This window comes from Sitodiplosis mosellana, unplaced genomic scaffold (assembly GCF_009176505.1).
Source record: "Sitodiplosis mosellana isolate CC-2019 unplaced genomic scaffold, AAFC_SMos_1.0 Smas_scaffold_42, whole genome shotgun sequence".
In the NCBI taxonomy this organism is placed as follows: domain Eukaryota; kingdom Metazoa; phylum Arthropoda; class Insecta; order Diptera; family Cecidomyiidae; genus Sitodiplosis; species Sitodiplosis mosellana.
In genome coordinates this window covers 122,999-139,452 of record NW_022595284.1, presented here as the reverse complement: position 1 = coordinate 139,452, position 16,454 = coordinate 122,999, and the positions used below count along the sequence as shown (strand labels likewise).

The following is a 16,454-nucleotide window of genomic DNA, read 5'->3' as shown; positions in this document are numbered from 1 at the left end:
ATACGCCGAATATGACCTTTGAACTTAGAACATCGAAACAAGTATCAAATGATGATGATTTGCAAAATTGCCAATGCTAACAATTCGATTTGCAAACACAACAAATTGAATTCACTTTCATAAACGCTTGACAAGATGAACGGCAGACGTTCCATTTGCTGCATCAGTATTTGCTGTTTGTTTTGCTTGACGAATTATCACATTTTCCATATCTTAGTCAAACATTTATTGCGTGCAAAGTTAAATAAATCAATAACTGTTTCTTCGAAGACACAAATCCAATTATAGGATCATCCACTTGACTTGCAACGTTTCCATGGCAGCAAATATGCAATCAGATTACAACAAATCTTTGCTGACAACAACTCAATCATGTAAATGGAATTATTGCTAACATTCCAAATGGAATTGTGGCTAAATGTTCGTTTTAAATCGAGTCGATTCTTTATTAAATTGTTTTTTTTTAATACAAAAAGCGTATTGAATAAATGCAAAAATACAAAAATACCAAAAGAAGTAAACCCTAACAAAATAGTCTGTGCAAAAATATATATTCGTTCAAAAATGATTTGATTTGTGCCATTTGACAAAATAATTTTGAATTAGACGGCGTGGCATTTCTTTCACAGTAGAAGGACGTTATGTTTATCGTACATAATCTTCAATTTCGTAGGCCGATACTTCGTTGTTCAACCATTTCACCCATGCAACGTCTACGGTTCGTTTGAACGCGATTTCCTGGAATACATCCGATCGCGACTGTTCTTCAAATTGAAGCTTTGCGAACAGATGTTGGCTGGTAATATTGTCATAGCCGATTTTTGAAACGAATTCTTGGACGCCGAGCTCAGATTGTCCATATTTTAGCATCAGAAGAATGGCTTCTTTTCCAAAACCTTTCCCACGCGCTTCGGGTTCGGCTATCATTATCTCCGCCTCGGCGATTATTGTTTCGTTGTTTAAATCTTGATGGGGATTTTCGTCGTCTGACCCAGGCAAGAAATAATCCTGGTTAAGAAACAGATTTGTGTCGCCAATCAATGCTTCTGTAAAATAATTTTGCACAAAATTAAATACGAATACAATTTAGTTTTGTTTTAATTTTTCAACAAACCGATCTCATCCTTTGTCCGCTCATAAACGTCCTTGTTTAGTACCAAAAACGTACACTCTGAAAAAGGAAAAAAAAAAACAAGGATTGTATGGCTTCGGATTAATTTTTGATATATCAACATTTTAACGTACTATCTTCATCGTTTCGCCACGTTTCTTGCATCTCATACTCTTGATCAATGGTCAATGGCTCGGAAGCAGTTAGTTTCAATAATTCCGGGTCGGACATCCATTTATGATACCTAAAATAATTCACAATTTATTGAAAAAGATTGACAAAGAAAATGAAATGGGATGCAGCCCGGCAAATTGGTCTCACTTTTCAACGTGCTTGGCTTCGTACGGAATTAGTATGACATTTTTGCCAACAATTTTAATATCGGCGTTTTCACGCATTTTTATTCGATCACAATTCGGTTTACGTAGTTCACGCTTAATCAACAACTAAAACTAATTGAAATAATTGGCAAGTGGCATATGTGTCTACACCTAAAAATTATGTTGATGGATTGTCTGTGTCACAAAAAATGCTTTTTCAATTCCACACCGAAATGTGACAATTGGCATTTGGATGTAAATAAACAAGTTGGGACAAGTAGTTGCCAGAAATGTTTGACAGCAAAGGGGGCGCCAGTTGTAAAAATCGTGCTTGATAATGGTTTCAAAAGTCAGACGTTAAAAACACATGTTTATCGCTCATTCTCAGCAAATACAACGGTATTTTTATTTGATTTGTAGAAATCATATTTCTGGGTGTTTTTAGGAGATTGAAGGTACGTGTCTAAATTGAAATTTTAAAAGAAAATTGAAGAATCCAGCTTTTTTCCATTTTTATTACTGTAAACAAGCATTTTTCTTCTGTTAAATGAATTAGCAGCCACGCCTTTGCTTTTTCACTAGTGAATTGAATACCTTTTTTCTATTTGACTCGCTTTATACTCAAGTTGTATAGAATTGCCAGACATGCATTGAAATATTGAAAATATTCAATTTTTCACGAAACAATGAGCATTTCAGTGGTCAGACAGACTAAACTCAGAGAGCCATTGCTCTATTAAAACTGGAACGACAAAACATCTGAAAAGGGCACAGTAAGAGTGAATAAAAAAGACGGCTTGGTTTATTTAGTATTCATAAAATTTAATTCTTTTCTTTCATAAAAAGAAAAAAAGGAAATTAACACTATTCGAATCTTAAACTGAAATTTTTTTTTGCAAATCTACGTAGTAAAATAAATGTCGTTTTCTTTCTAAGTGTCTATGCTAAATTGTTTAAATTGTAAACTTAATTTATGATGAAAATGAAGACAATAATAAATTTTTTGTATTTTTTCCATTAAATTATTTCTCTAATTTGAATTTCCATTTAAAAAAAAATTGCTGGAAAATTGAAGTCAACACAAAGCTGCAATCAACCAAGCTAAAGCTTTGTTGGACATATATATATTTCTTTTTTTTGTCAAAATGAATAAAAATGGCTCAATTTCTCCAAAAGAAAACTTTTCTTTTTTTTCTTTTTTGAAACAAAAAAAGATATGAGAGCAAATCAGGGAAAAAAAATAGTTTCATTCAAAAGTGCTTATTATATTTTTTTCACTTAAAGACATTTATTATTCCACTTCATGACAAAAATATGTGATTGTTGTATGTACAAAAAGAGAAATGAATGTGTTTTGTTGTTGTTGTTGTAGTTGTTGTGTGTGTGAGGGAGAATATATTGCAGTTGGATCCGTCAATTAAATCAAAATTCATTGTTTCGAAATCCAAAGTGATTTCATATCGAAAGTGTTTTAGTCGATTGAATAAAAAGAAAATCTATTGCTCTTCTGTGTGTTTGTTTACTTCCTGTTTGGCATTTAAACTATAGTATCGCGCTGATTTTTATAGAAATTACGAAAAATAAAAATGCGAAACGAAATCAGTTGTTTTTTTTTCCTTTTTCATCCTAATTTAATTACAATTAATAATGTTGGAATATTACAAACTACACGAAAAACCACCATCACTTTAATCATTTTGTTTACGTTAAAAAGATATACATGAATCAAACCAAAGTGTTCGGACGACTTTTTATTTCGTTATTGAATTGTTTTTACTTCATTTTTTTCTTCTTCTTCTTCTTCTGAGAACAAACAAAATTCTTCCTTTTTGACAAATGGAATTTTTCGGAGAGACAAAAATATAAAAAAAAAAAACAAAAAAAAAATTCGACTGAACTTGACACACATTAATTTATTCTTCGTTTGAAATAATATATGACCGGCGCACACTGTTCGTGATTGTCGATATAAGTATGGATGTATGTGTTTTGTAGAGATGTTGTGGATGTGATTCGAGCGGATTCAATTGTGATATTTATACAAATGCAAAGAAAAGACATTTAAAAACGAAAATTCGATAAAAATTTCTACAAATTGTTTTTTTTTTGTTTGTTTTGCACATAAGTCGATCAATCACTTTGAATGTTTTCCGGATTAGAAGAGAATGAACTGTTTCCCCATCGCACCGTTGAATTTCAATTTCGTTGCTACGCTTTTTGTGCATTTGATAGAGAGAGAAAAAATGAAACTTATTTAAATTTAACCTATCGGCCTATATTTGCGTGAGCAAACTTCTTCAATTTTTTTTTCTTCCATTCTTCTTCTTCATCATTATTTTAAACATTGTTCGATTACTCGCAAAAAAAGAGACGTAATTCGTTTGCTTCACTTCCTATACCAGTTTAAACGTAAGTATTTTTTTTTCTTGTAAAAATGAAACTTTAAAATACAATAGTAAGCATATTAGTCTTGTTTTTCATTTGTTGTTGTTGCTTCTTTCTCCTTCGCATTTATTTTTCTGTTTTCTTGTTTTTTTTTTTGCTATTAATATTATTATTATTTTTTTATCAATATTTCGTCGTAAATCTGTCCACTCACTTATGCTGATATCTCTCAGTAATAAGTTCTACTTACTTATCGCTAATGTCCATAGTTTATATTTTTTCTCTGTTTTCTTTTCTCATTTTTATTCTTTTTATTGGCTCTTAATACATTTAGAAAAGAAAAAAACGAGCAATTCTTATGTGTGGTTTTCGTTTAAATTATTTAGCGCTTGCTTGTTTTGAAATTACGGAGAGAGGAAAACAATGAACTTTTATCGTGATTTAACTTGTTTTGTGTATTGTTTTACTGTTTGATAGCTATGTAATGCTTGGCTATGACTTAACATAATATCCTAATATGTTGTTTTTTTCTTACTTCGTCTTGTTCTTTAAATGGGTCGAATGCATGATGTTTTCCGTAACTTTACTTAAATGTTGTTACGGCATCATTTGCTGTTTGCTGCACTTTTCTCGACCCAAATCTTCTATTTCATCATTCTTTTCTGCATATTTACACATTTTGCTTTTTCTTCTTTATTTTCTTGTTATGTTTAAACTTGAAATCAGTTTTATTCTCCGCTATTCCGTATTTCCTTTATTTCATTTTTAATAATTAAATTCTAAGTTAATATTTGTTGTGAAATATGAGACTTTTCTTACGCTGTTCTGCAAGAGCCTAAACTAAAATAATATGTATTGTGTGTGTAAGTTTATTTCATCATTTTTTTTCTTTACTTTAGCATTATTATCGTTAATTATATTCATAAATCTGGCCGCAATTTATTCGTGCCCTCGTGGATAAATCAATTGTTTCATGGACGTGAGGAATGCCCCGCCTAAAGAACGCAGTCAACATAGCTTTGTTTTTCTTTTTCGTTTTACTCATCATTTTTCGTTTTTAAAAAAAATGTGGGGGAATGAGAATTCACACTGCATGTTTTGAAATGGACTGTTAAAAAAGGAGCAACTTTTATTATCACAATAAGCCCATTTTTGAAGAGACCTTCAAAGGGAGCGGAACGCGCACACGCTGTGGGGGAAAATAAATCCTAAATTATCTCTTGATGTCGGTTTTGGATTGATCATTGTGTGTTCCTGAACGAAATAACAACTAAGGATCATAAACGGCTTGAGAGAGTGGATTTAATGTTGCGCTTGCTTGTCTGTTAAGTAAATCCGAAAGTCAAGTGGTTTCAACATCTGAATGTTCATTCTTTTTATTAGCAAAACAATGTATATATGAAATGTATATTTAAAAAGCCCAATTTATTTGAACTTTCGCGTGAATTCTCGTAATAATTTTGTTATTATATTTTTTGCTTTGTCTTCCTTGTTTTAAATTTGTTTTGACAAAATAAAAATGTTTTTTTTTCTGGTGTGTCGACAAGACTTTCTTGCTGAATATATATTGTACAGCTTTGCTTCCCTTAATACTCATATTGTTCGTTAGATGATGATGTTGTTATTGTTGTACAGCCAGTTTGGATGATGCATAGGTTGATTTTTCGTTGATCTGCTTCTTAGCAATGACACTTTTGCGTGTGGTCGGTGTTGGATCAATCAATGTTGATGTTGTTCATGTTCTTTAACGGTCGTAATGGCTGCTGCGTTCATGTTATTATCTACGGTCCCAATACAATAAATACGTTTTCATTGATTCGGGCAGTTGCAATTGATGCACGCAGCTTTCTAATCGTTCGCGGCCGATTTTTTGTCGAATAACTCGTCTACAGAGATCCATCAGTGGGAACGGTTCAGCTGAAGAAGGAAAAAAAATGGAATAGAATTCATTAGTTTTTGTTGTGGTTTTTATTTTCAAATTACAATCAAAATAGTAAATGATGACGAAATTTAACACATTTAGCATTGAAATCGAAACCGTTGTTTGCCCAGAGGGAGAAGAATAATTCAAAACTGCGCCTACTTAATACTTTGTACAAGCGATTCTTTTGGCGTCTTTTCGGTTTACGTTATACAAACACAAAGCATATTGACGAAACACATATCCATTCTTTTCAAAAGTTCACCTTGAACTTTGTTGTAAAACGGGGGTACAAACATACCACATCATCGAATTAAAAAATAAATCAGAAGAAAAAACACCACTCAAATGAAACCAGCACACATTGTTGAGATTATTCCACTTTTTTCTCTCGTTCGAATCGTGTTTCGATGCTAGCGAGAGAATGATTAATCATTTCTTTAAACAAAACACCAACCAAATTCAATTTCAAGAATCAAATCTGATCGGTTACGTTTAGCAAGCTCAAGATTGCGGTATGAAACATTAAATAGGCAAAAAAAACAATCGAAATCTATTCGAACTCTTGTCGAATACCAACAAATCAATCGATCAAGCGTGTTATTTGCATTGAGCAACAATACGTGTGTGAGTGTGTATATGCAATGAATCGTGCAGCTCCTTTGCACATGCCAACCATTCGAAACATTATTTTGCTATTATTAATTTGCAATTAAGATAATTTAATAATAAGCCCAGCTAACTGACTGTGTGTGTGTGTGTTATTGTTGGCAGTTTCAATGTGTGATGTTTGTCGTTAAAATATTTGACGCAACATAAATTAACATCGAATTGGAAACAAAGCAGTTAAAAGTAAAACGAGATCGGGTATTTGATCTTGAGGCAGCAAGAATTGAAGAAAAAAAAACATTGTAATTTATACAATGCGATCAAACACATCGCATTCAATTCGTCGTTCATTATGGTAACATAATATCAATTAGGTCTACATGAAATCGATGCAACAAACGAAAAGATCATACCGTTCCTCGACATTTCAATTATATTGCTCATTGTTTTATTTTTTCATTGTTTGCATTTGAACAGGGCGAAGAAAAAAATTGGCAAGGCAGATATTGCATCAATGGCACCGAGTGCACAGACATGTTATTGGTCCAACGAAACTAAGATTGAAATCGGTTCAATAGATGAAATAGAAACAATAAACCAATGTAATTACATGCACACATCATTTTCTCCCTTTTCATTGGAAAAACTAATGGAAAAAAAATTGCAATTATATCATGACGTTGTAAATTGTAGTAGCAACAAATGGGAGGCTAAAGTGATATTTGTTTCTGCCATTTTCGAAAAATTGAAAAATAAAAAAGCAAATTCATTAGCTTGTAAGTCAAGGCAAGTGCGCAATTGTTGCGATTACTTCACTTCCTCCTATTTTATCCTTTCGGTCAAAGGATTTTAGTTCTACGAATCGATAGCGTAAAAAGTATCGGGTTTCAAATGGAAAAACACTCGCGGTGTTTATTCTAATTTTTCTTCGCACCTAAGCCAATTGATTGACACGGCACTTGTTCAATGAGCAGAAATGAACGTTTTTATTAATATGTTAATTACAAGTGAATTGAATTCAACGAAGTTTTCTGCTAATTATCTTTTTATGTGTCAATACGGCTGAGTTTTTTCAAGGCCTTTGGCAGTCAGTACACAAAGGTGGCAGCCATGTTGCGGAAAGAAGCAGAAAAAACACAAACACACACGGCATCCAATAAATAACAATAGCCAAATTGGCTAGATTATTATCGCCAGTGGCTCTGTTCGATTTGTCTCTCTTCCGTAGTTGTCACCACGTATATTTCATAGAGCTCTTAGCCTTATTAAAATGTCAATTTGCCATTATTTGCTGGCTGGCTCCGTATGCTTGTGCATTTTACTGTGAAAATGGCAACAAAAACGAGAAAAAAAAACCAAAAATTTTCGTTCAATTATTGTGTTTTAATTTGGAAATTGCATAAGAAAACCTGGCAATGGACAATAATATCAAAGTGCGCAGTCAATTTAAATTTTGCTTTTCATTTTCAGTTTGTAAATAAATGGAATGAAGTAACCGCAAGCTAGCAATAGCTAAATGTACAAATATTTATTTATTTTTTATTTTTCAAATTAAGATAAAGCTGTTCATACATATACATGAAGTGTATACCAGCAGCCTTGTTTCTTATGGTGTTCTCACAGTTGCTGGTGTTTTTTCCTCAGTGCTGTATGCTCGCTACGGATCACTATGAAGTTGTTCAGAAGCGCGAAAGAAGTTAGCAATTCATTTCAAAAAGTTGAAGAAAAAAAACGTGCAATTGAGCTCACAATTGGGCCCAGTACAAGCGCACTGTGTATAAAAGTTGGTTTCAGTTGGCACTCGCTATGGTAATGATTGTATGATTCGGTTAACCTTGAGCAGATATGCCGTGTGTGTGTGTATGTGCTGGCTCGATAAATTACGTTACAATGTATATGACATTTGCAAGTGATTCGATTCGTTGTTTTGTTGCCTTACCACAATATATCTCTGTTTACCGTTCGGCTTCGATCTGAACTCACTTGGCGAAGCTTCAAATGCTTCTATGAAATGACACACGAAGCCTAGATTCGTGTTTGAGATGTTAGATCAGATTTGTGTGCTGTTTATTTCTCGCTATTTTTCCGTTTGTCATTTGCTGAAACATATCTATTTATGGCGCGCGGGCACACACACAGCGCGCGCAATCGATACAAAGAATTGCAACAGATCAAATTACGCGCACGAGAATATTACTATTCAATTTCTCTCATGTTTTCTTTATTAATTTGCACTTAGCATTCAATGATATTTGTAGCCGTGTGCTTTTTTTCCTCCTTCTCTCCCTCCTTAGCTATGGGTGTTTTTATTTTTTGCTTGCGCGATTTGCATGGCAAATTCAGTGTTAATAACAATAATATAATAACCGACTGTGCAGTGATGTCATTTGTATGTATTTCAATTGTTTTTGCCTCGCCGTGTGTCTGTCTACCGGTTCAGTTGTATTCACGTTTTCCTTATTTTTGTGTTACAAAATGTCATGAATGAATAAAATGATCGATTCAAATTGGTTTGCATTTTACAGTCGCATTTTGCAGCCAATGTATAAAATAACATTTGATTTTGATGGGAATCTCAATTTCGATAATAAACTTGTCCCGTTTGCTATCATTCCATCATCACTTGTAGCAAAAAACATTTTCACTCAGAGCTTTGAATTTGTCACAATGTTCATTTCCTAATCGACGATATGAAATCAAATTAACGGAATGAATCAGGCAGCGAGTCTGTAGTGGAGACTAGAGAGTATGATAATTAACTCAATAAAATATCAAATCGCGACAATTGGTTGTATTGCTGCTAATTTCTTTCACATTAATTCAGCTCTTCGAGTAAGTGACAAAAAATTGTGCTGTTGCGGGCCTCGATATATGTTATTAAAAATGTCACGACCGCGCAGCGTTGCAATTGTGGAACGGAATGAGCAACAGCAAAAAAATGTCGATCGCAAACAAATGACGAATGTTTTGCGCTGTCAATGTCAATTCGTGTGTGTTTGTGTTTCATATTTTTTTCCCTCTGACTTTTCTCTATTGTTATCGAATTCAACCGTTTTTTTCGCTCTTTTGTTGAACGAAAAAAGTATGAGGCATATCCGCTTAGTAATGAATATAACGTTTAGTTAATAATCTTTAAGGTAGTCGATTTGTGTTAAATTCCTTCATATTATGCTATATTTGATCTTGACGGAAGAAAGGCTGATTGAGATAGAATGGTATACTTACGATCGAGTCCACCGATATATCGCATTGTGATTTCGCAGTGTCCCCAGACAGCTGATATAATTGGATATAGTTTTTTGCCTTTCAATCCTCTAAACGCGACACCGAGATACTGGCCATCGACAATGTAGCTAAGCGTTCCTTCGTCCATATCGAGCGCAACCAAAAATTTGTCTGGCACTAAGAATGCTTCGTCTGATTTCAGGATTGCTGGATATGTGATGCCATTGCAATTCTTTGCATCGTGATAGAGTTTATTTCGGCCAAGGTCCCATCCCCAACTTTGATCGTTTGAACCGACCAGGCTTTGATAACCTACTGAATGTAATGGTGCTTCGGCGGTCGCAACACCGACCACGGCATGTGTGCCACGCTGCCGGGTCGACCATTGCACTTCCCACACGTGTAAGCCTTTTGTGAATCCGACTTTGCCGCGTATACAGTCTGTACTTTGTGCAACTGGATGCCGATGAAACGTTAGCTTGTCCTCTTCTTTGACGAATATGTTTAGAGATCGATCTTCTGAGTTCCATGAGTGTTTGATTTGTGTATCTCGCGCTGCCGGTGGCATATCAAGCAGTATGTCTAAGCGTGCTGGCCGTTCAAAATCGGCTGCCAATTCACGCGGAATGATTGGTTTAAATGGTGTCGGTGATTCACGACTGACAGATTTAACGCTTCCTGAAATTTTTTGTCCCATGCTCATGCCACGACTGCTGCGCGTTTGTCTTCGATCAAGTATTGTTACTTTGTATGATAGACGCAAGCGATCGAAATCACGCGTGGATTCCAAACGAGGTAGGACAACGCGTGGTGTCAATACGGGTGACGTTGATAATGTTGCGTGAGCTCGACGACGTTCACTTGATCGCAGCACTGGTCCACGACTTGTTTTGTATCTGCAAAAGATAAAAAACGAACGTAAATAAAACGAAAAATTCCAAATTCATATTAAAATATCTAAAAATAACATTTGTCTATTCTATCGCTACCTATTTTTTATCATATCGGCTTTCTAACCCGAACGAAATGTATTCAAAATATGCGCTCATACTTTGTTTTGTAGCAGATTATTAGTGGAGAGAACAAGTTTTCTGTGTTTCGTTCCATTTCGTTTCGTTTGCATGAGTTCAAATGTCCCACCTAATTAATTTTTAAATATATTTTCGCCGTTTCAAAGTTACCCCGTTTTGTGTTGCACGTACAGCCTGTACGTACACTTCAATGGAAAATATATATTAAAACCGAATGCCGTTCAACAATAAACAAAAAAAAAAACGTGTTCGACGAATGAAAAGAAAAATATGAGAGAAGTAAGCACTGGTCCAAAAAAGGAAAGCAGCTGTCGCATGAAACGGCTGAAATTACGTAAGAAAAACAACAACAACAACAACAACAACAACAGAAACGGATTCGGCACATTCAGACTGTTATAAATGGAAAGCTAAAGAGAGTCATGTGTGAAAATCAATGTTATACAAAACGAGCATTGGACGGGCCAAATGTGAAATATGATTCTCTGGAGGGAAAGAGACGCAGGACGATGGAGGCCTTTAAATGTAAATATACCATGGCTTGCGCTTATAAAACTTATGGTTCATTATGAGTGGTGGAAAAAATTCAAATAAGTTCACATTTGGCCGCTGCTACATATCATTCATCTACTCATGATGGTTGTGCTGGTTGTTGTGTTTCTCGACAAACTCGACTCGCACGAAACGATTCAGTTAACCTATTTATTCATACACACACACACACACGTACACATTTCGTATGGTAACGCCAAATGCTTCCTTTTAAACTTAAACTTGCAGTTGTCGACAAAAGTTCCTTGCTATTCATTTCTCGTTTCTCATTTCATTCGGTTCATTCGGACAGAATTCTACAGTGCGATTTATTTTTAAATAACGCATTCAAATCAAGTTTCAAAGTTTTTGATACTTTCAACGTTATTCTTTATTCAACTGTTTTATAGGTCTATCTTTTATTTCAGTTGAATTCTGCGTACGCTGATTGAATGACAAAAACAGAACAGAAAAAATGGAATGAAAATGATGGCATTCGATTGGAATATAGTTTTGTGTTAGAAATCGTATAGAAAAACAATGGAAAAAAATGCGAATTTGGTGCGAAAAGAAGGAAGAAGGCGCATTCTTCTTTGTATTCGTCACGACCACAGAACATTTCTATTTCATTCATCATTTTTATACTTTTATTCCCGATATTTTTTTTCGGTTTCTGTTTTGTTCGCAATGCAACGCATGTACAATACAATTGAAGCTCTCTGCACTGCACCGAATGAATGAAATCGACGTAAATATGAATGCAGCGAGAAAAAAACAACGACAGAAGTTATCATCCGTTCGATGTTTTGTTTTCATTGTTGATTCTGTTGCCGTTACATTCATTTCGGTTCTATTGTCAAGCGAGTGAAAGAGCGGCGCAAAAAAAAGGTTCTACCAACAAATTGCATTAGACGCTCACTCGCTCGCCCATCTCAATCGCATAGTTTCCCCTCGGCACATTATTTTTGTCTTTGTTGTCGTGTGCGCATCAATTTTGATATAATTCAGTCGCTCTCCGTACGCAGTTTGGCTGGAAAATGTTATCATGTGTGTTTGTTACATTTCATCGTAATATAAAATGAACTGCACACCATATTTCCATTCCCAGTGGCATAAACGCACGCAGAACGGGCACGACACACAGCGTCGGAAGGTTTTTTGTGTATTGCATGCGAGTGAGTGTGTGTGTGTGTGTATGTGTGTGTGTGTGTGTGTGTGCATTTTACGGCTGCACGTTCGCCACTAGACTTAGAGTACATTGAACTGAGCACACAATTATATTGACATACGCGATATACACATCCCGACATATTTTATATTGGTAGCTACACCTAAATTAAAATGCATTTCGCCGGCACTGCTCACAACTGTTGTATATGTACAAATACACAATGTGCATATGCGCGAGACAGCCACACCAAACAGAACGTACTTTTTCCACATTTGCTTTTTTTTCGAGCGGTTCGTTCGTTCGTCTTGTTCTTCTCTCATTCAATTTAAACTTAGAATGCAACGCTGCGTACGTTCGTTAGTTGTTTCGTTTCATCATACATGTGAATTAAACGCTACACATACAACTGACTGTCTCTCTATATATAATTTTCATTCGTTCATTCGTCAATTCAAAAACTAAAACATTTTTTTTTTCGTCGGATTCTAAATGTTGAAGTTTGATTCAGGTCTAATTTCAACTTTCTATTTGATCAATATTTTGATGTGTGTTAAATTCTAATTCGTCCGCACACACAAGAAAACCAGACGATGACTGAATTTTGAGCTTGCCATTCGAGGTTTGTAAGATTGTAAGAACCGTTGATATTTAAAGACCATTGCATTTGAATGGCGACTCAATCATCGTGGTAGCCAGTTTTATGTGGGAAAACCCGAAGTAAGTCCATTTCTGGTAATTCTGGTTTTGACCTTTACTATGATATTTGTTTAGGTGTTGGAATTGTTTGTTGTTAGAATAACGTATTTGCATAGGTCAGAATGGCCAGTTTGACATCACTCATTTTAGTATTTTTCAAACGGATTTCGGGTTGACAACATCATTTCTATTTCGTTTGGGTGGAAAATCTGGGCGGAATTATGGAAATCAAGATGAATTCAAGATCCACCGCACACAGATACAGCATAAGATCATTATAAGCCATTAGAATGCGTTCAAAGTTTCAAGTTGGTAGCACAGCAATAAATTGTGGTTTTCAAGGTTTTTGTCTCTCACCGGACGGACAGTGGTAAAGCCATTTGTCTAACTGAAATTCACCTTTTTTTTTGCTTTCGTTATCCGGTTATTAAATGCGGGTCACACATTCGGATTTTCGTGTCGAGCGTTTATCGACCGAATCCAAGCAAATCAAATGAAAACAGGCCTCAGGAGACTTGTAAACGCCAAGAACTGTATCAAAAGAAACTGAAGTGTGTGCACTTTTTTTATCGATGAATTATGCAAATCAAAATCAACGAATGACAATGTTTGAATTGAGCAAAGGTCTTCTGTTTCTGTTTCTTCGATTTTCGTTGCTACTTTCATCACGTCTCCGAGTTTCCCAAAGTGGTTCTGGGTTGGTAATAAAATGGATGCTATTTTCATTGCCTTGGGAAAATACTTCGTTATCTATATGACGCACAGTGCGCACAAAAACTGGCTGAACAATCGATAAGATTTATCATGAGCATTCTCTTTGTCAGTGCAATGTCATGATGGCGGAGACAAGAGCCGAAAAATGGGTATGTTTTTTTCTCATCTGATGCTACTGCCGTTCGTCTATTGTTCTAGCATCGACAGACTTGGTATAATCCTCGAACATTCGGTTTAGTAGAAAGCATAGATGTTTCTAAGCGAGTGTTGGGTGCAAAAAAGTGCATGAGTATTAGTTTTTTACATCAAAATCAAATGTTCGTGCTTAGAAACAACAACCTTTATACGTTGATGCAAGACAAGTCTGTCCAACACCCCAAAACGTTTCGTTTTTTTTCCTTTCATTTGTGAAGAAATTGTTGGTGCGTGTGTCTCGGTCCACACGACCATTTTGTACTCCTGCAGGGCTCGAAATACACACATTTATATATATAAATCGTAATAACTTTTACGACAAGCGTTGGAAAATAATACATAAATATACATGGGCCAAATGTACATAGACGCAGCATCACAAATCCACGCAACTGCCAATTTGGGGTTGTTTTTTCTGTTGGTCGGTCGTTTGTTCATTCGTTTCGGAACGAAAATTCACAGAGAGCAGCTCAGTCGCTACTTTCGACTCGACTGCATTCAAACTGCTGCGTATATTTCATTTCATTTCGGCACAAACGTAAAATTTATTCCTATGCCAATGGGAGAATTCACACAACGGATGGAAAATGCCAAATCCAAACCTGAAATCGACGGTTTGGTTCGCATCGCATCGAATCCTAAAGGGAATTTAATTTGGTGTATGTGATCCATAAGAGTAGCAACGTTTTAACCGTAAACCGTTTATGTGAAGTGTGTACAGAGAGACAGAGAGACAGAGAGACAGAGAGAAAGAGAGAGAGAGAGAGAGAGAGAGAGTTATGGGGTTATCGTTTGTGCTCGAAATGTAGGACTGAAACCGATGATTTCAACCATCGCCACACATAAAATAGTAATACGATTTTGGTTGATTGTATGTGTTTTGAATGTCATTTGTCTCACTCTTGCTACAGCATACGACAGCGATTGAAAGCGATGCGGCTGCTGTTGCTACTGCTCCACGGGTAGAACAGCACAGAGTATACAAAATTTATGAATACAAACGCGCACACAAATAATATCGCGCTGGAAAGCAATTTTCGTGCACAAAACATGAGTGGAAAAAACTGAATCGATATATTGATTAGATGTCGTCGACATAGTCGTCATCGTCCTCGTTGTTGCCGTCGTCTGATGTGAACGCGTTCGCTTGCAATTTTTTTTCCTTTTATTTCGTTCATTGTATTTGGCGCTTATGAGTTTGTTAACATTTGCGTCATGCCTTTATTTGTGATTTCATATCCAACCAAGCTTTTATTCTCTCTTCGCTATTTCTTTCGGTTGAACGATTCCTTGAGTGGCGGCCAAATATTTCGAGACAAATTAACTTTTGCCATGAGTGCCATATAATAACAAGCGTAATGCAAAAGGATAAATGGCTCGTTTGATGAAATAAATTCGAAGACCAACCCAATTAGAGGGAGAGCAAAAAAATAGGAGCAGTAGCAACCGAATCATTTTTCATTTTCTGTATTTCGGTTACTTGTCAAACCGTGGAAGGTACGTGGCACAAAAAAAAAGACAAACACGAACAAAAACCAACGACAAAAACCAATCCAAAACAGTAAATGCTTCGCGGGAATTTCGTCGACGATCAATATGGACGAAAATATGGCTAGACTGTGCGTAAGCATTTGAATCGAGTAATTTTTGTATCAACATACTACGTAAATATGTACAACCGTGGTGTGTGTATGTGACACACGCAGAACCTTGTCATTTTCAACAACGCCAAAAACCGATGCCTGCAGATTGATTATTTGCTTTGCCAAATGTCAAATTCCGAACAATGTGTGTGTGTGTGTGTGTGTGTACCGTGTGTGTAATGCGCTCAACCCGTCAAATTGATGTCTACATTCGACGGCGACCTCATTCAAGTGTCATGACACCAGTAAAACGTACATGCGACTTCCATTCAATGTGTCGTATGTGCACGAACGCACCAGAATATTTAAGAATTCATGAAACTCCGGCCATTTTGCAATTGAATGAGCGACAGACTTGCCAATTCTCTAAAATCATATTTATGAACAGAAGAAACGAGAGAAAAATTATGCCGCATTTATTTTTGGAATTTTATGTAATCGGTCGCATTAAGCCTCCACAATTCCGTTTAATGTATGCATTAATATCACACACACACACACCAACAGACAGTCACACACACACACAAACGCTGTCTGTTATGATGGTATTCCATACACAATGGCCGTGTTACCACAGCAGCTATTAATGCGAATTTCACCGAAAACTGCTGTACGGCTTGTGGGTTGGAGACAATCGTCGTTATTGCATGGAAAACGATAATGCATATTTTATGTAGATTTTGCGCATATTTTTCAGTCTGCTTTGCATCCTTTGCCTCATCGGCCAACATTGGACATTGAGCGAGTGTGTCTGCAAAAGCTGCCACAATTGATATTAATTAACATTACATTTTAGACACTATCTTAATTAACAATAAGGGATGTTTTTCTCACCAAAGCACAGAGTCAGCGCATGCAATCGGTTCGACGCGCGTATTCTATTCAGTTGTATGTATATAAAG

At 35.7% G+C, this 16,454-nt stretch overlaps 2 protein-coding genes across 6 annotated transcripts in view; both read right to left on the bottom strand.

The window, feature by feature from the left end:
* Positions 1-425: 425 nt before the first annotated feature.
* LOC129569763 (alpha/beta-tubulin-N-acetyltransferase 9) lies at positions 426-1,652 on the bottom strand. Its single transcript, XM_055448929.1, has 4 exons — positions 1,433-1,652; positions 1,246-1,355; positions 1,115-1,171; positions 426-1,046 (listed from the first exon to the last, which is right to left on the bottom strand). The coding sequence occupies exons 1-4, from the start codon at positions 1,507-1,509 to the stop codon at positions 646-648; spliced, it is 645 nt and encodes a 214-aa protein (XP_055304904.1). The 5' UTR covers positions 1,510-1,652; the 3' UTR covers positions 426-645.
* A 3,514-nt stretch (positions 1,653-5,166) lies between these two features.
* The window catches only part of LOC129569762 (protein gustavus), a 124,939-nt gene continuing 113,651 nt past the window's right edge, over positions 5,167-16,454 (bottom strand). For all 5 annotated transcript variants that reach the window (XM_055448926.1, XM_055448927.1, XM_055448928.1 and 2 more), the window contains 2 exons: positions 9,572-10,467; positions 5,167-5,733 (listed from right to left, as the gene is read on the bottom strand). In XM_055448926.1, coding sequence (XP_055304901.1) covers positions 5,594-5,733; positions 9,572-10,274 — 843 coding nt within the window. In that variant the 5' untranslated portion in view covers positions 10,275-10,467 and the 3' untranslated portion in view covers positions 5,167-5,593. The remainder of the gene's footprint in view (positions 5,734-9,571; positions 10,468-16,454) is intronic.